Source organism: Sarcophilus harrisii, chromosome 1 (genome assembly GCF_902635505.1).
Source record: "Sarcophilus harrisii chromosome 1, mSarHar1.11, whole genome shotgun sequence".
In the NCBI taxonomy this organism is placed as follows: domain Eukaryota; kingdom Metazoa; phylum Chordata; class Mammalia; order Dasyuromorphia; family Dasyuridae; genus Sarcophilus; species Sarcophilus harrisii.
In genome coordinates this window covers 326,998,988-327,025,938 of record NC_045426.1, presented here as the reverse complement: position 1 = coordinate 327,025,938, position 26,951 = coordinate 326,998,988, and the positions used below count along the sequence as shown (strand labels likewise).

At 34.8% G+C, this 26,951-nt stretch overlaps 1 protein-coding gene across 2 annotated transcripts in view; it reads right to left on the bottom strand.

Annotated features, from left to right (window-relative positions):
* The window catches only part of LOC100915922 (guanine nucleotide-binding protein subunit alpha-14), a 94,187-nt gene that overhangs the window by 3,399 nt on the left and 63,837 nt on the right, over positions 1-26,951 (bottom strand). For both annotated transcript variants that reach the window (XM_031945504.1, XM_023497699.2), the window contains exons 2-5: positions 25,241-25,395; positions 10,803-10,931; positions 7,908-8,037; positions 3,320-3,473 (exon numbers count right to left, since the gene is read on the bottom strand). In XM_031945504.1, coding sequence (XP_031801364.1) covers positions 3,320-3,473; positions 7,908-8,037; positions 10,803-10,931; positions 25,241-25,383 — 556 coding nt within the window. In that variant the 5' untranslated portion in view covers positions 25,384-25,395. The remainder of the gene's footprint in view (positions 1-3,319; positions 3,474-7,907; positions 8,038-10,802; positions 10,932-25,240; positions 25,396-26,951) is intronic.

Genomic DNA, 26,951 nt, shown 5'->3' with positions numbered 1-26,951 from the left:
AAAAGATTGTAAACCTATTTCAAGATGAAAAAGGAAAGTGATAGAAGTGCAGAGGTAATAGCCTAGGAACAAACTAATGAATAAAGAGATTCGAGATCACTGTGGGTGAGGGATGGGGGTGGGGGGTGGGGATGAAGGAGAGATTTCAAAACACTGAGAGATGGGATAACAATAGGTTGTGGTAAGATATAGGAAATTTCAAAGTTCTTGAATGTAGAAGTGGTGTGTTTGTAGATAAAGACAAGATTAAGGATATGGCTGAGTTAGGTTGGAGAAGCAGGTCTTAAGAATTGAGTAAAGTTGAGGAGCTATACATTTATAGTTTGAAGGGGTATCAGTATATATGTTGAAGCCCCCTATTACAGGGCAGAAGTTGGGGAAAGAAACACTGAGTTCAGCCCATTAAGGAAAAAGGGGTAGGTCTGAGGACAGCAGCTATTAGAATTTGGACTGGATAGTAGTTAAGGATTGAATGAACTCCAAAGTTACACAATGATGGAGGAGAGGGTGAATCTGGGGAACAAGGCCTATTGCAACTCTACTGCCTCACTCAATGAGTAGGGAAAGAAGAATGATGATGCAGCCAGTGCTAGAAATGGAGTCCAAGGGGTCTGTGTCATCAAGAGCAAGAAAATGGATGGAATGGTAAAAGAAAAGGTTTGTTGTTTATGTTGCAGATAATTCCAGAAAGCACAGTAGAATGGGTGGCTAGCTTTCACATAGTGAAGCGGTTGGGTTAAGGAGAATAAGGGAGCAAGCAGTGGGGGACAGGGAATGGGATCTGAATGACAGCAGCAGGCCTGGAATCGCTGGGATGGGGACTGGGAGCCAGGGGAAGGGAGAAGGGAAACAGAAGTACATGTGGGAAAAGTGAGTAATGATTTTAGAAGGCTTTTCTCTCAGAATCTTACGTTGTTTAACCAACTCTGAATCCAGTTATGACCTAGGCCACGTTTCTGTAAATCTCTGAAATAATTTTGTCAAATGGCTTGCTAAAATCCAGTCATATGCTTTGTCCTAGTAACCTTGTTTAAAAAAACAAAAACAGAAACAACTGAATTTAATTTGGCAGCATTCGTTTTAGTGAACTCATAGTATTAGTTGGTTTTTAGTGATCATTATTTGCTTTTTTATAAATATCATATCAAATGAATAACTCTCCAGAATTTTTCTGGGGATTTATAATAAACTCACTGATTTCTTGTCTCTAGAAACCTTTCTCATCCCTTTGAAAATATTTGCCCATCTCCAATCTTCTGGGACCTCTCTTGTTCTGCATATTGTCTTAACTATTAACAAGAATAGCTTTGTGATAATCTCAGAGTTCTTTATGGGCTCTTAGATTCATTGGTACATGAAAACCAGAATTCATTTAAACAGTTAGTTATATTTTTCTTTCTCATTTATTGGCAACCCCAAATCTTCCTTAAGTTTGTTTTTCCCCTTCCAGTCTGAAAATCCTTCATGATGGTGAAGAAAGAAGCAAAATGAAAACATAATAATTATGCTTTCTCTCTCATCTGAGCCCATATAACTTATACTTCACAGTTCTAGGATAGCAATTATCTCATTCTGAATTTTTTAGAATAGTCAACAGAAACATCAGGTATAGGCTGGAGGAAACCTGAGAAGTTATCTAGTTCAACCCCTTTATTTTACATGTAAAAGGAGGCCTAGAAAAGTTAAGTGGCATTTGTGTGTGTGTATACATTGTACATATATATACACAACTACATGTTACAAATATAACCAATTAAATATTTAAATTTAATCATGTTAAATAAATTTATTAAATACTAATTTTATATTTAATGTGTGATTTAACATTCATTTTTAATACTTAATAAAATTTTTAGCAATATTGATTTTTATAATTTTGCTATTTAATTTCTAAATACTTACATGTCACATTTCTGTATATTTTACATACATAATACTGATCATGCCCTTGACTTCATGCTAGCAGAACTAACAACTAGGAGAAAAACTAACACATTTAACTCTTAAGAAGCAGGAAAGGAACTAAAGGGGCAGGATTATTCAAGACATTAGTAAAAAAAAAAATTGTGCACTGGATTTGGAATGTGAAAGGCATGGGTTCAAGTTTCCCTTAAGACTCTGTTACCCTGGATAAGTCACTTAACCTATCTGGACTTCAGTTTCCATGCCTGTAAAATAGGAAGTTTGTGTCTGATGACCTTTAAGGTTCTTTCAAACATAGATACATAATCCTGTGATCGCCTCCTATAGAGTCAAGACTTTGCAGCCTTAAACTTTTAATCCTTTTGAAACAAATTGCCATTTCTTCATTTTTCTACTGCTGTTTCTATTTGGGTATGTCCTCTACATGAAGTAGGCAAAAAGAGCAAGCAAACACAACCTCTTCGCCCACTTAGCAAATGATTCTGTCTTATATTTTCCAAGGTGTTCCCCATGCTCACACTCTGTTGTTTGCCTCTAGGAATACTTTCTAGCGTCCTTGGTTCTGGCCTGTTTTTCAGCCTCAAACCAGTTGCATCAGGATGGAAGTAAAGGAATAGATTGGCCAACTCTTGGTAAATAGAGCAGATGCCTCAACTTGTGATATTAGAAGAGTAACAAAAGGTTTAAGGTTAAATTTCCTTCCTTTTACACTTTTCTTCCTGGAAGATTCCAACATCTATGTTGTATAGGAGCAATCCCCTCCATTAATTTCCTGTGTTCACTTCTTTCCTCTCCCCAGGGTATGCAGTTAGGTGCTCTAATATCAATTCCTGCACCTATATGTGTCACTGCATAATAGTGGGGCTCATTAAAGTAGAGCAGTTAAAGAACAGTACCTATAGAGAGATCATGTTGCAAAAATCAGAATGGTGTACACAATAGAACAGGGACAATTCCATTTCAACAGGGTTATAGAAAGCATTTAGGTGTTGTGTGGCCATTCTTACCTCCACATACTAGAATATTACTGTGACTAGGTATTCCAGACAAGTATTTATCTAACTTGGATCTGGGTTCAGATAATCCTCAAATTATCCTTCTGCCAGTTCTAGTGGTGTAACCTTGAGCAACTTATTTCATTTGGATTTCACTTTCATACCTGCAGGATGATCTCCAAGGTCCCAACTCTAGATCCAAGGTCTTATTTTTTTTTTTTTTTAAGGCGCCTAATGATAAAGGTGCTACACATGTCTTACAGCAAGCAGTGATTCTGTTGTACACTGTCTATCAACTGGGGAAAGCGGTTGGAAAGATAATGTGACATCAAAATGTAACTAATGAGCTGGGTTGATGCACTTGATAGCATGTATTCCGGTATAGAATCATAGATTCTTACCTGTGTATTCTGGAAAATAGCTGATAAGATGGGAGTACATGATTTTCTCCTCTAAAAGATCTTTTTTGTTTAAGAACAAAATCACTGATGAATTCAGGAACCATGGGTAAGTGATGATGGTTTTAAATAAGGCTTTGCTCTCTTCCATGCGATTCTGTACAGAAAATAGAGACCTTGGTTTTTAAGTTTAATAAAAAAGAAACAATATTGAATTTCCACCTCTCTCCCAATCCTGAAGTCTTGGAGTCACTGCCAAGTACATGTAAAGAACATTTACTTATCAGTTCTATTCCAAAGGGTGAACTTAAAGGGGAAGGGTACACAATCTACAGCAAAGTCTTAAAGGTCAGTAGGCCTTTATCTCATATCCCCCAATTGGCTTGTTTTTTCCCTTTGCCATCCCTTTCACCAATCTCTTTGTTTAACTCTATTCCCATAAGCTCTGTTTCTCAAATTGCTCTTTCCATATAAATCCTCCATTTCTGTCTTTATACCATGAACTTAAAATGTAAGCAAACTTTTAATAATTTTGTGCAACTTTGTACAAAAGTATGTGTTCTGCTCTCACATAATAATCATGTTTGTCATGAAAAATCAATAGGATCCCAATCATAGTCAACCATTTCAGCTGGCAAGATCATTTAGGTCAAGGACCAAAGGAAAACACTATGCACATGTGAGCATATATATATCAACCAATTAAGCATTTGTTAAGTACCTACTAAAGATGTGTTACACACTGTGTTGGTGATGTAAAGAAGAATCAAAAGAATTCTTACTTGCAAGAACTTACCTGCTGTTGTATGATACAGATACATTTCAGTGTATGCATAATGCATACCTGATAGATAAAAGGTCACTAGGGAGGGCATGCACTAGTAGTTGAGAGCAGCAGAGTCATAAAAGACTTTGTACAGAAAATAGAGGATCATGAAAGTTTTCTAGACAGTGGTATTAACATCATTGCCAAACAATGGAAGAGATGGGTATCTCAAAAGCTCATAGGTTATGAGAAGCTGGCTAAAGTCTAGAAGAAGAAAAAATGGTAATTGGATTTAAAAAAGGTTTTGTTTTCTTCCATTTTTTTTTTTTTTCTATGAAGAGGAAAAGGAAGGAACTTGGGGAAAATAATTTTAAGGCACACTGTTATCGCTAGACATGGAGGAGAAAAGGTAAATGTTATTCAGCAGCAGCTCACTAACCGATTTCTACTCTCCCCAACTCCTCCCCACCTTTACTATCTGACCTGAGATTTAAAATTTGTAACCAGAAATTATATCCTCCATTTCGCCTGTAGCGTTATATTGTGTATTGGGGAGGGTTGTTGTTGTTTTATGTATAATGTTGTAAAGTGTAAAGGGCTGAAACTGAGCAGATGCACTTGGACAACCAGCACTTAAGGCTAATCACTTAGTGGACAATACTCTATTAGCATATGCTTGGGAAATGGCCCGCCCCACTATTCTGTGCTGGCTCAATCTGTTGGTGTAGATAGAGAATTGTAAGAGGGGATTAGAGGGTGGAGTAAGACAAGGGAGAGTCACTTTTTGGAGAAGGTATGAGATTCCTGTGCCCATTCCCCTGACTGCTACCCCAAAAGACCAAGAATAAAGATCAAGGACTTTTGCTTATCCTGACTCCAGCTGATTCGAAGGTATCCAGGGTGCTAACTCGGTCTTCACAGTAAAGGATGGTACAATGTTATAAAGAAAACATAGATTGATGAGTGATTCAGAGAACTAAAAAGCAATATTTTGTTCAAGATCTCCCCATTTGAGGCTTCTGAAAAATGAGTTGGGAAGTATCTTTTCACTTCCTAACATCAACACTTAAACAGTTGTTAGGCGCAAAGATCATTAAAGAAGTTTAATGCTTAGTTGACGTATTAGATATGCAGTTCAATGATCACAAGGACAAAAAATGGTGAGATTTAAGTGGTAGAGTAACAGGAGCAGCTTCAGGGTCTGGACACACATGCTAGTCAGGAAGACCTGGGCTCAAATCCCACCTCAGACACTGTTAATATGTGACAGAGCAAATCACTACCTTTTTGAGTCATTATTACTGCATCTATAAAATGGAGAAATAACATCTAGTTTGCCTGTCTCAAAAGGGTATTTATAAAACTCAAAGGAGATGATCTGTTTAAGTACTTCATAAGCCCATAACATCATTCTCTGAAAGGTATTTTGGTTAATGTTCTGAGGGTGGGGAAAGGAGAAAGAACATGAAGACTGATGAATTTGGCAGAAAAAATCTGCATTGCAATGAACTGTAGTTCAATGAACTCTAGGAATGTTTTCACATGAATGTGCACAAAATAGCAAAACTTCAAGTCTTGCTCCAAGATAGCTGAGAGGTATGGGTATGGTAGTGACGGAGAGGAACTAGTAGTAGTTTGGGAGATCCTCTCTAGAGAAGGTTGAACTAAACAGAATCTACCAGAGTGTATTCTTTGAGGGCTCTATACTACAGAGCAGCTCTGACTTAACTGGGGCAGTATGCATAGTGATCATATTTTCCTAACCAAAAATCAAGACATGTTTTGTCAGAAGGATATTTGTTTTGCAGAACTTTGTTTAAATATACATTTTAGCCTGGAAAGAGTTACATGAACTGATGCAAAGTGAAATGAGAAGAACCAGGACAACACTGTACACAGTAACAACATGATTATGTGATGATCAATTTTGATAGAGTTGTCACTTCTCAGCAGTACAGTGATCCAAGACAATTCCAACAGGTGTGGATTAGAAAATAATGCCTTTCTCATCCAGAGAAAGAACTATGGAGACGAAATGTGAATCAAAACATACTATTTTTACCCCCTCCCTTTTTTTTTTACCCTTTCTCTTGGCTTTTCCCTTTTTTGTTTTTCTTTCACAACAACTTGATTAACATGGAAATGTGTGTGTGTGTGTGTGTGTATAAAACCTATATCCAATTGTTGTCTTAGAACAGGGGGATAGAGGAAGGAGAGGAAAAAATGGAACTCAAAATGTTACAAAAATGAATGATGAAAACTATTCTTTCCATATAATTGGAAAAAATAAAAGGTTATATGAAAAAAATAAAATGTATTTTATTTCACTTCTGGGGATGGAGCCAAAATGGAAAAAGAGAGCACAAAGTTGAGTTCTCCCAGTAGTCCCCCACAAACAACTTCTAACACCTCAAATCTAGTTCTGGAGTGGCAGAGCCAACAGAAGATCAGAATAAGACATTCTCCTAAGCCAGAACAGGGTTAGAAAAAGAATATTTGTGACACAGGGGAAGAGACTAGCCCAAAGACCACATAGATGAAAAATGGTGAGACTTAAGGGACAGAAGTAACAGGAGCAGCTTCAGGAGTTCTGAAACCAGAGATAGTAAGGGGACCTGGCAAAAGGTCAGAAAAAGATTGCAAAGGACCATGGAACCAGGCCTATTTATTAGGTCTGTTGTCTATACCTACTTCTGGGGCATAGTTCAAGGGCAAAGAGAAGAATTTTCAGTCTAGAGGGAGTAGGAGCCTCGGAGGGACAAGGATGAGGGTATTTGAGGAACAGTAACTGATTCCAATCCTAAAGTGGAGTGAAGAGGTGTGTGTGTGTGTGTGTGTGTGTGTGTGTGTGTAGCACAATAAATTACAATTCTAATCAGGGGCTCTTCCTGGGCAAGAACCAGAGTGCAGACCAAGAGAGCAGTGACCACACCTCTCCCCAGATCACATCACCTTGGAAACATCAAAAACTTACCCCTATTACTGTCTCTGAAAGCAGCAGTACAAATAAGCCTGTAGCCTGAGGCTGTGGCAATTCTCCCCACCCCCACTCCCAGAAACAGAGCCTAACATTAATATAAAGTTCCAAGTCAAGAAATGGTAGGAAAATGAACAAAGAACCTGACCATAAAAAGCTACTCTAGTGACAAGAAAAATCAAGGCACAAACTGAGAAAAGACAAAAATAACAAGGAAAATCCCCCCCCCCCCCAAGAAAAAAGGTGAATTGGGAAAAAGTCCAAGCTTTAAAAAGTTAGTTTTAAAAAATGAGTGGTAAAGATATGAAAAAAACATCTTTGCAAATGAGACAAAAAAATACTGAAGAAAATACTCTAAACAACAAAATTGGCCATATAGAAAAAGAGGTACAAAAATTCACTTTTGAAAATAACTCCTTATGGAAGCAGAATTAACCTAATAAAAAAAGAGATAGAAAAAACTCACTGGAGAAAATAATTCCTTAAAAATTAGAATTGGGGAAGTGGAAGCTAATGTCTCCATGAAACATAATAAAAAATTTTAGCTCAACATTTTAAAATAGTTGTTAAAAATTTTACATATAATTGGGAAATAAAAACTTTTAAAATATACTTTATCTAATTGAATTAGGACTCTTCCCTGGGATATGTGTCCATTATATCTCAGTTCCTGTCACCAACAGAAACTGCCCCAGATTTAATCTGATCTAATATTAGATAGTTTTACTCCCTTTATTAGCTAAGAAAAACCATCTCTTGGGAGAATCTTCACACCTGCATCTTGTAGAGACTTGGGGGGAGGGGGGAAATTCTTTCCCAAAGCCCTTTAAGTTTTCTATCTAACTTACCTCATTGTCACATTCAGCCAGGACTTGATCATATTCACTCAGAGCTACTAAGAAAATGATGGAGGTGACACTTTCAAAGCAGTGGATCCATTTCCGTCTCTCAGACCTCTGGCCTCCAACATCCACCATCCTGCCCAGTAGAAACAGAACATGACTGAGATTACACAGTTCTTTATTCTTTACAGAAAAGTCATTTATTAGAGAAAAATGTTTGAGCACGTTCTTCAGCAAGCTTTCTTTAATCTTAATCTAAATGGTACAAGCAGTTCTGCCCCTGCAAATAATCACAGCTCCACGATGGACTCCACAGGGATGGAGCTATAAATGCTGATTTTCAATTGGAGTTATTTACTGCCTCTCAGAAGATACAGTCTCAGAGCTGAAGCCATCTAGCTCACCAATATATGTCCAGGCATCTTTTGTAGAACATTCTCCTTCCTGCCAAAGTGGTCATCCAGGCTCTGCTTGAAGACTTCCTGTGAGGGAAAACTATTATCGAAGCTAATGCTAAGATTGGTGAGTTTTTACACTATCTGCCCCAGTACCAAGCCTTCACTTCACTTCTCAGTCAACAGCTCCCAACTCTGCAGCCTCCTTTCTTGCTAAGATATTCCCTGGGCTACAGTGGACAGTCTACTTTATCTTTCTCAGAATTAGGTTATATCTTCCCCTACATTTTGCCTTAAGACAAGTTTCTTGAGGGCAGGGACTATCTTGTTTGCTAGTATTTATATCCTCAGCATTTAGCACAGTGCCTAGCACACAATAAATTCTTAAGAACTTGCTCTATCATCTACCTAGCTATTGCTGGAAACAACTCGTTCTATTTTTGAATGCTTCCAATTAATAGTTAGAAAGTTCTTCCATTAAAGCCTAAATCTGCACACTTACAATTTTCACCCACAGCTCCAAGTCTTATTCTTGGGTATCAAGAAGAATAAACTTAATCCAAAAACAGGAGAACATGTTTCCACAGCTTTTTTATGGAATACTTTGTTCAATTTAAGGTAAGAAGGGAGCTGATAGGTTGGGACTCGGAGGAGGAAGAATACAATAATAAATTTTATGTAAAAGTCATTTCCAAGAACTCCATATGTTTTATCTGAAGGAGAGATTTAGGAAGGACATAATGCAGTCAAATATTTAAAACTCTATCATGCAGAAGAGAAGAATTAAACTTACTTTTCTTTCCTTTGAGGGCAGAACTAGGAGTAATAAGTAAAAAATCAGGAGAGGAGAGTTTCTATTTGATTCTTAACAATCAGAATTGTCCAAAAATGAAATGGTTGCATTGGAAAGCACTAGGATCCCTCTCTCTAGAGATTTTGGGTAGAGACTGAATAAACATGTTGATACCAGACAGAGGATCCCATTCAAGTATAGGCTGAATTTGATGGATCACAGATTCTGAGCCAGAAATGACATCAGAGAACATCTAAAGAGTATCCAACTTCATTTTATATGAGGAAACGATTGTCCCAGGGAAATGCAATAATTTCCTCAATATCACAGAGGTTGTAATTGTAAAGGGTGAGGTCCTTCATCTCCATAGCCAATGTTCTCAGGGAATTTTGCTGCCTCTTAAATCTTTTCATGACCTTTCCATTCCTGAGCTTCTGTGATTCTGAAATTTTTCTTTCACATGGCAGCCCTTCAAATACATATAGACAGCATGCTATGTCTATACACCCACCTCAATCTTAGATGAGTTTTTCATTCTCCCCCTCGGTTTCAAAAAGCATGAAATGTATCAAAATTTGGTATTGATTCCTCTCAAATTTACTAATGCAATGGCTTCAACTCCACCTATTCTTTCTATTCTTCTATTCAATAAGTATTAATTGCTTACTGTATGCCCCACATTTTGATGGACTCAAATTATCTTGCAACTTACCTTGCAATTACCTTACAACTTAGACATGAAAAAAAGAGGGTTTTATGAGACATCAAGGAGTCATAATGTATTTCCTGAAGATGCTGAGCTAATGCCATTTGTATCCAAAGAAAGCCCCAAAATATTAGACATTGTCAGGAGCAATAATGAAGATGAAACATAAAACATGATTCTACCCTGATATAAAACTATAATTTATCCAAATTTTAAAGACTGAATAAATTCCTGATTACAGGTTGGTAAATCTAGACCTGGAAGGGTCCTCAGAGAGTCTAGTCCAACACTTTCATTTTACAATCAAAGGAACTGAGGCTAAGGAAACTTAAGTGACTTGCTAAAGAATTTTCTGATCCCAGAGACGGTATACAATGCCTCAAATTTTGTTCCTGAAATAGCTTGAATGTGAAAAGGAAGGAAACTAGCAAAGTTGAAAGAGGAAACATAAAGAACAATTATATGTGTCAGAAAGGAACTTTCTTTTCCTTAAATGAGGAAAAGCATCAGATGTCAAAATATTCAATTAAGTTGTCAAAGAAATGACAGCTTCTGAGCAGTGATAGCATTTATAGGAAAAGAAAATGTAGCTCTGTAACAACAATGAAAAAGTGAATTTTATTACTCAAGGACTTTTCTTTCTTCCCAAAATCTTGCCTCATTTCAGAATTATCTATGGCAAGTCTCCTAGTCCCTGCTTCCTTGGTTGGTAAAGGGAACTAAAAGGCAATGTGTTACAATGAAAAGGACACTGGACTTGGAATTAGCAAAACTTAGCTTCAAATCCCATCTAAACAAATAGAAAATGAGAGAGTTAGACGTTACAGCCTCTAAAGCCCTTTCCTGCTTTAAATCTATAATCCTATGATGCTGTAAATATTATTCTAAGGCCATAAAGCACCTTAGGGAACATTGATGAGTTTCATATTCCTGGGCACCATTAAAAAAAAAAACCAGTGGCATTTACAGATTCTTAACAGGCTAGTCAGATAAGGTCACCATCTTACCGAAAGATGATATTTTCTAAATCAAAGGGATATTCAATAATTCCAGTTGTGGGCACTCGGACACGAAGAACATCTTGTTGTGTTGGCACAAATGATGGCATGGCAATCCGGTCAATATCACTCAGGTAACTGTAAGGTCAAATAATGGGAGTTGTAATGTATTTTCAAGGAATGTATTTTAATCAAACAAGCTGTTTTCCTATTAAAACAGATTTATTCTTCTGTAAAGCATAACACTAAACAAAATGCATAATCTTTAGATGCCACCCTTCAAATGACTATTATTTCAAGGAGAAGATGGATTAGATCCCACTTTTCAGGGAACCTGCAAATTATTCAGTTTATTCTTTCTGGATCCTAGGTAGATAAGTATGTAATCTTAGCAACCATTAATTTAGTGATTACTACTATATTTATCTGCATAGGCTTCTTTCCTCAATGGGGTGGGATTAGGGTAGAAAGGTGAAAAGGTAGAATTTTGTACTTACATATGCATACACACATAAATATATATATAGTTTTGTGTATATATATATATACACACACATATATAAAACTATATATGTATATGTGTATATAATATTTTCAGTTATATGTATGTTTTTATGTATGTGTGCCTGTATGTCTGTGAGTTTGTTTCTTTTGACATCGAGTCTTTCACCTCTATCAGGAAGTGTGAAGATGTTTAATCATTAGTCTTTTGCAATCTTGGTTGGCCATTATATTGATCAGAATTCCCAGTTTCTTCAAAGTTGTTTGAACTGACTATATTGTTGTTACTATACAAAGTATTCTAGTTCTCTGTTCACTTCATCCTGCATCAGTTAATATAATTTCCTAAGTTTCTCTAAAATAATCCCATTTATTATTTTTATTTTTTGCAAGGCATTTGGGATTAACTGATTTGCCCAGGGTCACACAGGTAGTAAATATTAAGTGTCTGAAGTGTCAGAACCTCCTGACTCCAGGGCTGGTATCCTATCCACTGTACCACCTAGCTATATAACCTCATTTATTATTTCATAATATTATAATAATATTCCATCCATAATCATTTTCCAATTTATGGGTACCACCTGAAAGTCCCATTCTTTGCTACCTCAAAAAGAGCTATAAATATTTTGTTAATCCTTTGTTTTCTTAGCACTAATACTTCTCTTAATCTATCCTCCATAGAAATCTTTCTTTTTTCCTCCCCTTCTATTTCCCTATTGATTGAAATACATTTCTATGTATATCTCTGTGTGTGTTTTCTTTCCTAATTTGAACTCTCATCTGAGAGTAAGATTCAAGTGCATCTGCTTCTCCAGCCCTCTTCTGATTTATATAGATGTGTACTTGTACATGATTATGTGAGATGATTTTCCTCTTGTTTTTCCTTTCCCCTCTTCTCTCCTTGTCTTTTCATTCATTTCAAGATCATAAAGACATAAGAAAATCACTCCCAATTCTTCTAACTAAACTTCTTTATGTGCCCTGATGATGATGGAGTGGTTTTTTTTTTTAAATCAAAGCTTTTTATTTACAAAACATATCCATGGGTACATGGCTAATTTTTCAACATTGACCCTTGCAAAACCTTGGGTTCCAAATTTTCTCCTCCTTCCCCCCACCCCATTCCCTGGATGGCAGGTAGTCCAATACATATTAAATATGTTAAAATATATGTTAAATCCAATCTATGGATACATACTATTTTGCTGCACAAGAAAAATTGGATCAAAAAGGGAAAAAAAAAACAAGAAAACAAAATACAAGTAAACAACAACAGAAAAAGTGAGAATGCTATGTTGTGTTCCACACTCAGTTCCCATTCCTGTCTCTGGGTGTAGATGACTCTCTTCATCACTAAACATTTAGAACTAGTTTGAATCTCATTTTGTTGAAGAGAGCCACGTCCATCAGAATTGATCATAGTATAGTCTTGTTGCTGTTTATAATGATCTCCTGGTTCTGTTCATTTCACTTGGCAGATGATGGAGTTTTGAAAGAAAATATAATATGATCTCACATTTAAGCAGCTTATCCTAGTCTCCAATGATTGTTCATTCCTATTTACCTTTTCATATTTCTTTTAACTCTTGAATTTCAAAGTTTCTTCATAGCTCTGGACTTTTCTTCAGATATGTTTGTTTGGAAGTCCTCTATTTCATTAAAGATCCATTTACTCCTCTGTAGGATTACACTCAGTTTTGCTGGGTATATCCTTTGCCTTCTGGAATACTGTATTACAAGATCTTCTCTTTTTCACATTAATAGGCACTAAATCATATGTGATCTTGATTATAATTTCCTGGTACTTGAATTCTTTCTGGCTGCTGAATTTCAATATCTTTTCTTTGACTTTGAAACTTTGGATTTTATCTATAATGTTCCTGAAAGTTTAATTCTATTTAATTCTATTTTCACTTTGTCCTGTTGTTCTAAAAACACATGGACAGTTTTCCTGTTTTATGAGATTTTATATTTTATGAAACTGTTATATGTGTAACAGCAAAAAAATATGGATTTTCATTGAACATTTGCTTATCACCATCTAATTTTTTCATTAAGGACACCATCAACATTTTGTACATTATTCTCATAAATATGTCTTAAAATTGAAAAAGCAAGCATCTAGATGAGATGTTATTGATTTAATTCCAATTCTCTTTTGGATATTAACATTATCTATGATATTTTTCCTTTTTTATTTTCTTTATCCTGAGAGAATTTATAAAACGATCTTTCAAGATTATGTCATCTTTCTTGTTTACTTCTCTATTTGCTTTTCTTGAATTTATCTTCTTAACTGCCATTTCAACATTCATAATACACTGGGTTAGTGTCCAAATGTAGATGGTTACTTTACAAATTTATGATGAAAATATTACAGAATTTATGTGGATTCTACTTTCCATTGTTTTGCTGACTTTGGGCCAGTTTCCTTTTTGAATGTGTTTTTTAATATGTTGTGGCTTGGCTGAGTCTATGCAGTTTTCTTTATTCTTGTTTTTGCCTCCAGTGACTTTAACTTTCTGATGTAATGTTGATCATCTGCTATCTAAGGTCAGGGAAATGAGGAAATTCTTCAGGAAAGATGGATTAGAGTTAGGAAAAAAAATTACAAAGTGCCCATATAAGAGCAATAAGGAAAATCCAATATGCTATTACCATTAAACACATTACAGTTTTTTCACAAACAGTGAGACAATCATTTGAATTACTGACTTGGTGTCTAAACTCCAGATTTCAAAATATTATTAATTTTCTACGTGGTAAAATTGGAGAATATATTTCTTCCATCTGGAAAGTCTCCTTTAACAAGATTAATGAAGAAATCATGCTTTAACTCCTGGATATAATAAAGGTTAGTATTTGAACTATGAGTCACTGCTATAAACCTGGGCTTTCCTTCTTTCTTCTTTATATAAAACACCCAGAATGACACAAAATGGGATATGATGATGAAAAATGTTCTGATCTTGTATGGTTAATGAGAGTCCTCTTGCTACCCTCCAAATTTCTTCTCCATTTAATCTCTTTTAATGGAATGGTACCTGTACCAAAATCTTCCCATTGGAAATGTCGATTGTTTCAAAAATTTAGCCTGACACATTTTTAGCAGTTGAGAAAATGTTCATCAACTCTCAACTTGCCAGCATCCCAATAATGATTTGTCCATTGGTACCCAGAATGATCAGAAATAATATCATAGTTGCTTTTTAATTTTTAAAATATTACTTATTTTTAGCATTCCTTTAAAAAATTAGCTTTAAATTTATGCCCTATTTACAACTCTCTCCCACCAATTGATAAGCAAGCAATATGATAGCCATTATATATGTAAAATCATGTAAAAAATGTTTCCATTGCCATGTTGCAAAATGAAAAAAAAAGTAAGAAAAATAAAGTGGAAAAGTGCTTCAATCTGAATTAAAGGAAGTTCAAAGAAGAAATGGATAGCACTTTTCATAATAAATTCTTTGGAATGCTCAGAGATCACTGAATTGATTAGAGTAGTTAAGTTTTCCACAGCTGACCATCATTACAATATTGCTGGTACTTTGTACAGCATTCTCCTGGTACTGCTCACTTCCCTTTGTATCAATATGAATAAAGTTTCCCAGGTTTTTTTTTTTAACCATTATGTTAATCATTTAATGTAATAATTTTCCATCACAACTATACACTAAGACCCATTCAGCCATTTTCCAACTGATGGAAATATCCTTGAATTTCCAATTCCTTGCCTCCTCAAAAAGAGCTGATATGTGTGTATACAAACATACATATATATGTGTGTGTATATGTACACACATATAAATATGTGTGCATATACACAAATATATATACTCTTTGATCCAGAAATACTACTACTAAATTTATACCCAAAAAAATCCAAAGAAAAAGGAAAAAGACTTCTTTAGTCATTTGGGGGTATAGATTTAGTAGCAGTATTTCTGGGTCACAGAGTATTCACAGTTTTATAATCCTTTAAACATAGTTCCAAAATTCTCTAAACAATGATTGGACCAGGGGAAACTAGTTGGTGCAGTGAATAGAGCACCAGCCCTGAAGTCAGGAGGACCCGAGTTCAAATTTGATCTCAGATACTTAATACTTCCTAGCTGTGTGACCCTGGGCAAGTCACTTAACCCCAATTGCCTCAGCAAAAAAAAAAAAAAAAAAAAGAAAGAAAAAAGAAAAGAAAAAAATTGGTTAGATCAGTTCACTACTCCAACAATATATCAGTATCTCCATTTTTTCCTCATATGCCTTCCAACATTTATCATTTCCCTTTTCTCTCTTGTTAACCAATTTGATAGGTATTATGTGGCATCTCAGAGTTCTTTTAATTTGCACTTCTCTAATCATAAGTGATTTAGAGCATGTTTTCTTATGACTAAAGATAGTTTTTATTTGTTCATCTGAAAACTGCCTGTTCATATCCTTTGACTATTTTTCAATTAGAGAATGGTTCTTTTTATAAATTTGGCTCAATTCTCAATATATTTGAGAAATGCGACCTTTGCCAAAGAAACTTGCTAGAAAAATTTTGTACAGTCCCCACACCTAGGCCAGTTTCCTGCTTTCTTTCTAATTTTGGCTGAATTGATTTTGTTTGTATAAAATCTTTTTTATTTCACATAATTAGAATTGTCCATTTTACCCGCTGTGATCTTCTCTCTCTTGTTTGGTCATAAACTCTTCTTTATCTATAGATCTGAGAAGCGATTTTTTTATCCTCCCCCAATTTGCATTTATCATTCTTTATATTTAAATCAAGTATCCATATTGATTTTATCTTGGCATCTAGTGTGATGCATCTAGTAGTCTTTTTATACAAATAAAGAGTTTTGTATTTGTGTTCATATATTTCCTGTGTGTATCTTGACAGGGAGACTCTCAGGTATTTTATATTGTCTGGTTGTAGTTATTTTACATAAAATTTTCTTTTTATTTATTTCTGTTGAGTTTTGTGAGTAATATAGAAAAGTAGATAATTTATGTGGCTTTATCTTCTGCAATTTTACAAAAGTTATTGTTTCAATTAGTTTTTAATTAATTCTCAAAATAGGCCAACATTGGCAGAGAGTTATAGTTTTGTTTTCTTATTGCCTATTCTTATTCCTTCAATTTCTTTTTCTTATGTTATTGTTAGTGTTAGAATTTATAGTACAATACCAAATAATATAGATAATAATAAATATCCCTGCTTCACCTTGTATCTTATTCAAAATGTTCCACGTTTATTCCCATTATAGATAAGACTTGCTCTTGGTTTTAGATAAACATAACTTAAGATTTTTAGGAAAGTGGTATTTTTTCTTATGCTTTCTAGTGTTTTTTTCTAATAAGAAAGAACACTACATTTCATCAGAAGCTTTTTCTGCCTTTATTGATATAATCAAATGATTTTTGTTGGGGTTTTTTTTTGTCATTGATATAGTGGATTATGCTATAGTTTTCCTAATACTAAACCAGAACTGTAGTCCTGATATAAATCCCATCTGGCCAAACTGTATGATATCTATGATATATTGCTGTAGTCTCGTGTTAATATCTCATTTTAAATTTTTGTATCAATATTAATTAGGGAAATTGATCTATAATACTCTTTCTCTGTTTTTGTTCTCCCTGGATTAAGTATCAAAACCATATTTGTGTCAAAGAAAAAATTTGGTTGGAGTTATTCTTTACATATTTTTCCCCAAATGCTTTATATAGTATTTGGATTATTTTTTATATGTTTGGTAGAATTTACTTGTAAACATATCTGATTTGGGGGATTTTTCTTAGGGAGATCATTTATGACTTTTTTGGAGTTTTTTTCTAACAGAGAATTAGTTTAACTTTTCTGTTTTCTGTTTATTTGGGCAATTTATGTTTTTGTAAAGACTCATCCATTTAAGTTATGGATATAGCATATAATTGGATAGAGTTGGGATTGGATAGAATTCCTAATAATTAATTTCATTTCCATTGGTATTATATTCACCCTTTTTGTTTTTTGGTAATGATAATTTAGTTTTTTAAACCAATTTCAACAATGGTTTGATTATTTTATTGGTTATTCAAAAATCGCCTCCTAGTTTTATTCAATTTTTGTCTTTATTTTCAGTTTTATTAATATTTTCTTTGACTTTCAAGACATTTTGGTTTCTAAGTAGGGATTTTTAATTAGTCCCTTTTCTGATTTGTGGGGTTTTTTTTAAGTTACATGCTTAATTCATTGATTTTCTCTTTCTCCTTTTTATTTTTAGAAGAGTTTGGGATACTGTTTTGGCTACACCCATCAATTTTTTGGCATGCTATTTTATTGCTGTTATTATCTTTAATGAAATTACTGAATATTTCTATGAATTGTTCTTTTACTCATTCATTCTGTAGGATTAGCTTATTTAGTTTTCAATTGATTTTTAATCTATGCTTCCAGTGCTCTTTATTTGAATGGAATTATTGCTTTATAGTTTGAAAATGCACATTTAATATTACTATTTTTCTGCATTTGTTTGTGAAACATATTAATGCCCTAATATATGTATACATATATACACATGCATATATATATACACATATATGTCCAATTTTTGTGAAGATACCATGTACATCTGAGAAAAAAAATAAGTATATTCCTTTCAATTATCTTTCAGTTTTCTCCAGAGCTCTGTCATTTCTAATTTTTCTAAGATTCTTCTCATCTCCTTGACTTCTTTCTTATTATAGTTAGATTTATGTTGCTCTGAGAGAAGAAAGTTGAAGTCCCTACTAGTGGAGTTTTATTCTTTATTTCCTCCTGTAAGTCATTTAACATTTCCTTTAAGAATCTGGATGCTGTGCCATTTGATGCATACATATTTAATATTGATATTCCTTCATTGTTTATGGTACCTTTTAGCAAAATGTGGTTTCCCTCATTAGCTCTTTTAATTAGGTCTATTTTTGTTTTGCTTTTTCTGAGATCATGATTGTCACCCCATTTTGTATTTCAATCGAAACAACCCCTTATTTTAAGTCTGTGTTATCTGTTTCAAGTATGTTTCTTGTAAACAACAAATTGTCGAATTATGGTTTCTAATGCATTTTGCTCTCTTGCTTCTCTTTTACAGTTGAATTTATCCCATTCATCCTCACAGTTCTGATTGCTAATTGGGTATTTCTGTCCTTCCTATTCTCTTATGTTGAGCCCTCTCTTTTTGTTATCCCTCTTCCAGAGGCTGTTTTATTTTGTCTATTGCCTTCCTTAATTTACATTCCCTCTTGTTATCCCTTCCCCACTTTTTCTTAGTCTCTTCTACTTCTACTTTTGTGTTGGGTAAGATAAGTATTCCACTGAGTGTGTATTATAAATTCTTAGGTTCACATGTTGACTTCAAATTTCACCTCCCCCCCTTCATTTCCTTCTTTATTGTAAAAATTCTTCCTTATTGACTTCTTTTATGTGAGAGAATCTTTCCCATTCTTTCTAATCCCTCCTTCTTTTCCCAATAATTGCTCTTTTTCAGCCTTCCATTTTTCTTTTGAGATCATCCCAACAAAACAGACTCTAAGTAGACTCCTCCTAATTTTCCCAAGGATGATAAAGTTTCTGGGATTTACATGTATCAACTTTCTATTTAAGAGTTAAGCAAATTAACTTTGTTAAGTCTTTTATGCTTTCTCTTTCATACTTATCTTTTCTTACATCTTGTGTTTGAATGTCAAATTTTCTATTCAGCTCTGGTCAGGAATTCTTGAAAGTTCTCCCTTTCATTAAATGTTTATTTTCCACCCATAGAATTATATTCAATTTTGATGGATAGGTTATTTCTGGTTGCAATACTGGCTTCTTTGTCTTCCAAAATATTATATTCCAAGTTCTCTGTTCCTTATAATGGTAGCTGCTAAATCTTTTATGTTTCTGATTGTGGCAACACGGTATTTGAATCATTTATTTTTGACTGCTTGAAGTATTTTTTCCTTGTTCTGGGAGCTCTGAAATTTGGTTATGATATTCCTGGGAGTTTTCAATTTGGAATCCTTTTCAGGAAAAGACTGATAGATTCTTTCAATTTGTATTCTCTGGTTCTTAGTTCCTTATAATATGATGTTTAGGTTTGCTTTACTGATTATGGCTTTTTTGGTAGCCCAATGATTCTTAAATTATCTCTCTTCAATCTGTTTTCCAGGTCAGTTCTTTTTTGATGAGATATTTCACATATTCTTCTTTTTTAAAAAAAATTTCTTTTGACTTAGTTTTATTGTTTCTTGATGTCTCATGGAATCATTAGCTTCCACTTGCCCAATTCTAATTTTTAAGGAATTATTTTCTTCAGCGAATTTTTGTGCCTTTTTTTCCATTTGGCCAATTCTGCTTTTTTTTTTTTTTTTTTTTTTTTAGTTATTTTGTTCATTATTTTTTCTCCCTTTTTTATCAAGCTATTAATTCTTTAAAAAATAATTTTCTTATACTACTCTAATTTCTTTTCCTAGGTCAATACCTATCGGAGATAGGATTGTGTGTATTTCATCTCCAAGAACAAAAATTCTGAATAAAATATTCCTTTTTCTAGGTCAAAGCTGTCACTTTTTAGAGAATTACTTCCTATCAAGACTATTGAAGCCAGGAGGATCATAATGAATACTTGAATGCAATGCAATCACTTTATGCTACTAGTTTTAGGGTCATAATACTCACAATTTACAAATTAACCACAAACCACCAGATCATTGCTTTACATAACAGCTGTTACTTTAGAAGAGCCCAACTAGTATATAAGTATCATAACATATTTTTTACCTATTTGAAAAGACATTCTGCTTTCTTTTAGAAGAAAAAAGAGAAGAGGATTAAAATTATTGTAACATATATATATAAATTAGATAAAATTGCCTACCTTCTTCAGAAGAGAAAAGGAAAGGGAATGGAGGAGAAAAATTTGGAACTCAAAATATTGTAAAAATGAATGCTAAAAATTTTTTTGTAATATATCAGGGGGAAAATAAAATAAAAATACTATTACAAAGGAAAAAATAAAATGATTGCAATAGGAATATTGAACATTATTATTAAAAGTTCTTGGTCATAAAACTTAAGAAATTAGTTACTCATCATCATGTTAAGGAATTTCTTTTGGAGAAAATGTTATTAGTTAATGTAGGTTCTAAAAACTTTAAAATATTTTGATAACTAGTTCAATTTAGTTTCTCTTATAATTTTTTGTATTTTATTTTGTGCACATAAAAATAATATTTGCTAAAAAGATCTAAAAGTTTCACCAGACTGCCAAAGGGATCTAAGACATACAAAAAAAAAAAAAAAGATTAAGAATTTATATCTTAGAGAATCAAAAGAGCAAGATAAGATTTTCTAACTTTCTGGTATGGTTTAAATCTCTACACTCTTATCCAGTGACAGAAGGTACTCTAAATTACTATAAATTTCCTTCCAACTTTAGGAATACATGCTTTGGACTTGCAACCTGAGTGATTCAAAGCACACTTCCAGATTTTACTTAGCAGGCTTTCAAGAAACCTGCTCTACTTAAACTCTGCCTTCATTTTTAAAAACAGAATCAAGTTCTTCCATCCTCTTGTTCATCCCCCAACCAAAAAATAAAAATAAAAAAATCCAAAAATCACACACACACACACATACACACAAACTGGCTTCTCTGAGGAGGAAGTTGCTGTTTGGGGAAAGAAGGCTGGACTACAGGAAATATTAATTTCATTGTATAGCAGAGAGATCATCCTGGAAAGATCAAAAGAAGAAGGTAGGGGTGGTCCTAAGTACTTCCTCTGCTGGGGAGTAAAATCAACAAGAGAGAGAGATCTGTGTTCCTGGAGCTACACATAGTAAAAATCAGAGACAGAAACAATTGGTATTGTCATTGGATTACACTGTATGCTGCCTGGGCAAAAAGAAAAAGTAAATGAGGACTATGAACAAAGCCTTCTATAGACACAGGATATTTTAGTGATGGGGGACATTAATTATCTAGTCATCTTCCTGAGCTCTCTCACTTTGCCATAAGCAAAGCAGCCAATATTTTCTTGGCCATAATTTTCTTGACATAATAATAATTACATTCTTCAAAATATGGAGTAAACAACAAAGGGAATTGCTATTCAAACCTGATTCTTATTAAAAAGGAGGAACTGGTTTCAGAGGTGGAAATGATCCATCTTAGACCATCTTAGAATTTATTGTAAAGAAGAGAAAAAATCTGGCATGTACCCTAGCTTTTATGAGACAGATTTCAAAAGAGTTCAGAAAAAAGCCACATGGACCAAAATTGTACATGGGTGATCAGCTTATGTGGGAAGATTCCAGAAACAAAATTATGGAGGTATAAAGAAAAATAACTGATGAGGAACAAAAAGATCCATTGTCTAAGAAGTTTGATGTGGGTGAGTAAGGAAAAATTACAATTTTTGGAGGGGCTGTATAAATACAGATACACTAACATACAATTGGTGAAGCCATGAATTATTCCATCCACCCTGGAAAACTATTTAGAGCTATTTTTCCAAAGCGAAAACATTGACCCAGAGATATCTCAATAACCCCATACCCTAAAGAGATTAAAAAAAATAAGATGGAAAGTACTTTTATGTGCAAAAAATTCATAGCAGCTCTTCTTGTAGTTGTAAAAACAACAACTGGAAACTAAAAGAATATCTATTGAGAAATGGCTACATATATGGTATTTTAACAAATATAGTATATTAATATAATGGAATATTAGGCAGCTAAGGGACATAGTGGATAGTGTTCTGGGTTTGGTGTCAAAAATACTTAAGTTCAAAGCCAACTTTAGATATTTCTTAGTTGTGTAACCCTTAGGCAAGTCACTTAAAACTACATCTACCTCAGTTTTCTCAAAAGTGGGAATAACAACATTGTTGTAAGGATCAAATAAGGTATTTGTAAAGTGCTTGGTACAGTGCCTGGCACACAGTAGGTTCTTAATAAAAGCTTGTTCCTTTTCTGCTCCTCTTATTTAAAAATGATTTCAGAAAAAAACTGAGAAGACTTCTGAGAACTGATGATAAATGAAATGAGAACTAGAACAATGTATATGATTGTATCATAAAAATCATAATATGAAGATAAACAACTTTAAAACACTTAAGAACTGATCAGTGCAATGATAAACCACAGTTCCAGAGGACAGAAAATGAGGCATCCTACTCACATCTTGTCAGAGAGGTGTTTGTCCAAAGATGTACAATGAGATATACATTTTTGGATATGGACAAAGCAGGAGATACCTGTACTTGATTTTATGTACAAGCACATATATACACATATGTGTATATATATATATACATAAATATATACACATACATACATACATATGTATATTTTCATGAAAGGGTTTTTTTGGGGTTGTTTTTCAATTGGGGAAGGGAAGGTCAAACAGAGAATTTGATACTTATCAACTGAAAAAAATTGAACTGAAAAAATAGACAATGAGCTGATCAACTTAGATTTTAGGAAGATATTTTCAAAAGATGAAAACAAGATTAGTTTCCATCTACTCTCCAAGGATATTTAATGGAGGATGAATACAAAAATATAACTTGATCATATAAGGAAAATGTCCAGAGCACTAATGTTCTCAATGGTCCAAGGTTGAGAAGGAATACTAAGCATGACAGAAAATAGTTTAAAAATTATTTGGGGGAAAAAGAAGGATCTTAAAATTTTGTTGACTGAGAAGAAACAGATGATAACAGACAACAGAAGGTAGAACCATTCAAATCTTATTTTACTTCTATTGTCTCAGCTAAGGAAAAGTATCTTTAATCTAGAAAGGCTAGAGCAAAGTATAACATGCTAATCAAAGTTGCTGATAAAAGAAGGGTGGGAGATAGCACATTGGGATGGGGGAAAAAACCCCAGAGTTCAAGCCTTCCCTTTGATGATGCTTATTGTGTGATTTTATGCAAATCACTCAATTTCCCTGGGCCTCCATTCTCTTATTTGCAAAAGATGGGAGTCAAATGAAATGGCTTCTGAGGTTTCTTTCAACTCTTGATGATAGCTAGCATATTAAAAGATAGAATTACAATCCAAAAAAGGTCTTGAAAGGCTAATAAAATGAAATATAAATTCTTACATTTAAATAAAAACAAATCAAAAGATAGAGCAGTCCTTCATTGCTTGACAGCAGGTTAAAAATGTGAGGGATTTTTAGTTCATTATGTTTAAATGTGATATGATAGCCAACAAAGCTAATGCAATCTTAAAATTTCATTAAAAGGAACTCACTAGGAAGGTGAGAGCTCTACTATGCTTTGTTGTGATTGGACCACATCTGAGGTCTGGGTTCCATGCTTGTTACACAGTTTAGAAGGGAAATTGCTAAATTGGGGAGCATCCAGAAGAGGGTGTTCATGAAACTGAGGGCCTTGAGATCACGCCATTCGAGAGACTCAGATGAAGAAAGACAAATAAAAGGGTTATGTTACATTTATTTTTTGTTGTTATTTTTTTGTTAGCTCCAGAAGAATGATTAAACTCTATCTGAGAATTACAAAAGTGCAGAATTGACTTCATGTAAATTTTTTTCCTTAAATTAATTTTTTCTGGGCTACTCCATAAACTAGTTAAGAGTAGGGGTGGAGGGGTTTTCCTTACTGGAGGTCTTCATGACAAGAGTGGATACTCACTTGCTAAGCGTGTTTGTAGAAATGATTTTGGTTGAAGTACAGAATGGACGGGATGCCATCGGAGACCCTAATGTCTCATTTAGCATTCTGTTTCTTTCTCACTAGAGGGCACCACGAGACCGGCAAAGATAAATCCCAATTTCCCTCACACCTTGAAAAGAAAGCTTTCTCTTGTGAGGTTGTAGGTTCCTCTCTCTTATATAGGAACAACAGAAAGGATGAACGATAACTTACCACGACGTGGAAGACAGGGTAGCTGAGCTGTGACAGCAGGGGGGAGGGCCTTAAATAGGGCCTTAGCTCCTCTCCTAATTTGAGCCTGCCTGTAAACACTTTTGGATACCCAAAATAGCCGAGTCCTCTGGCTTGGAGTTCCTTAAATTGCCCTGATTGTTTGTAGAGTTTGATGACAGAGGGGAAAGCAAAGCGACCAGGCTATCCCTCTGGGGAATAGGGTTCGGAGGGTGCTCCCCTGTGATGTGAATGGCCTTGAAGAAAGTCTCGCACATTCATTTGTACTTTATGTTCCTTGGACAAAACCCTCTGAGCTGCCCCCAGAAGTTAGTGGTCGTAGGGCCTTAATAGAAGCAGAAATTTGAATATGAAGGATTTCTGATAAGTATCCCCAGAGTATTAAGTAGAATGGAGTAAAGTGATGGCAGTAAATGTTACCTACCACTTAGGGGGGGCAAGGTGGTCATCAACTTTGATAATGCTAAAATAACAACAAGGATTACCAAGTTCCTCTTTTAAATGGATTTGAGCCTATCGAGCATAATTTAAGTAAAAATACTTTAAGCCAACGATCGGCTACTAGTTACAAGAATTCTCAGAACTAAATGAAATGGAAATTTGACAGTTGGTGGCAAACTGTCCAACTGGGGAGGTTATAACTTACAGCACAGAACACTTGGGAGGGTGACTCTGGATAAATTCTTACACTGGGAAGCTTGAGACTACCAGGCTTCCTTGGAGCTTCCTCCTAAAGTAATTATTGCCTCCCACTAAGATGTTCAAGCTGAGACCAAGTGACCCTTTGTCCCAGACAGTGAGGAGTCAGACTCTATTATTCTAGAGGGAGGACCAACACTAGGTAAGAGGACACAGAAGGGAAAGTGGAAGGTTGACAAAAACAAACTTCCCTCTCTAATGGTCAGTCATCTTATTCTAAAGTCCTTGTTGCAACAATCTTCTCTATGCTGAAAGTCATTTTCCCTACTAGGTTGCCAATGTCTGCTTTGGGAGCCTGGGAACCATCTAGGTCACTACATGTAAAAAAGTTTGATCATCCTTACTATTTAGCTGAATCCGAGAGTTGGTATTCTCTTCTTCGATCATAACACTCCTGGATTCCAGGGTCATCCCATAGTTTTTTGATTGCTTCCACTTGTTTCCTGGGCAACATGGACACTTTGTCTACTTCTACTTCTCTAATCATCTGAGCATTTTCCTAATCAAAAGGGAAAAAAAAATCATTAAAAGGGAGAAAATCAATGCAGACACGCTCTCATGTGACCTATAAAAGACACATTTTTGTAGAGGAGTTATAGAGCAATATTATGCAAGGAAAGGGTGTTTTGATTTAGAGTCAAAGGCCCTGTGTCCAAATTCCACTCTTCATCTCCAGCATTCATTAGCTGTGTGATCCTGATTACATCACCATTCTGGAACTCAGTTTCCTCATCTGTAAAATGAAGAGGTAGACTAGGTAATATCAAAAAAGTTCCCTTCTAACTTCAAATGTTAATGTCTATGAGAGCTCAGGCAGTGCTAAGTGATCCTTGGGTAGGGATGCTTGTCTACGTGCCTGTGATGTCTATGGGATGACTAGATAATTATCGTGATGTATCACTAGAAGGTAAAGAAGACTATTGTCTGCTCTTTTAAAGGAAAACAACAATTCTAGAATCCTGTGAATAGTAAGTAGAAGAAAGAAGGAGAAAAGATGTTCATTTCTATAGAAAACCTAGAACATACTAATAACAATAGCAGGCATTTATATGTGAGCTTAAGGTTTATAAAGCACCTTACATATATTATTTCACTTGATTCTCACAGTCACAACCTGAGGGAAAAATATTACTACTTCTTCCTTTTTTGAGAAGTCAAGGGACTTGTCCACAGTCTGCTATAGCTAATCTGACCTAATTCCCTGTGTCCCACATTCCAGCTCCTGCTCCCATCCCTTTGCATGGCTTATTTCCCAGCCTCAGAATGATCTTCCTCTCTCTCCTTCCCAAATTCCCTAGTTCCCTTCAAGACTCACTTGAATTAACTATTCTTTTAAGGAGCCTTTCTTGATTCCCTCAGTCCTTAGTTCCCATAAACTCCCATCATTTTCTATTTTGTACATATCTTATGTCTATTTATTTCTAATAGGCATGCAAGCTCTTTGAGACTGCTTCATTCAGTCCTGTGCCTGGTACACAGTAATCACTTGATCAATTTTTATCAATCGATTGGCTGGGGATAAGCAATTGTTAAAGGGCCCAAGAGGGACCTGAATCTCGTCTCTTCTACGCCTATTGGTGTGGATGCTTTTTACACAGACGGTTCTGCAGGACTTCAGCCGGGTACACCTCTCTGACTTTGCTAGGAACAGAAGTGGAGATCAGAAGAGAGATCCCGGGGCTAACAAAGTGAAGGAAACACTATCCATAACATGAATGGAAGTAGGCTGCAATGTGGAAGAGAGTACATTCATGTCTTGGAGAGGCAGGCAGGATCTGAGCCAGAAATAGGCTATTCAGACCTAGTGATCTCTCCTAAGTAGGGCAGAGAGGGCTGTGTTTCTACAACCGAGATGCATTTATAGAACTTATTCTCTTTTCAAAGCTAATAAAGTAGTTTTGGTCACATTACAGAAGATTGCATATGAAGAATGTGCAGCTGTTGGAAACTTGTAAGAAGAAAGCTCCAGGGCAGCTAGGTGATGCAGTGGATAGAGCATGGGCCCTGGAATTAGGAGGCCCTGAGTTCAAATCCAGCCTCAGATACTAATTGTGT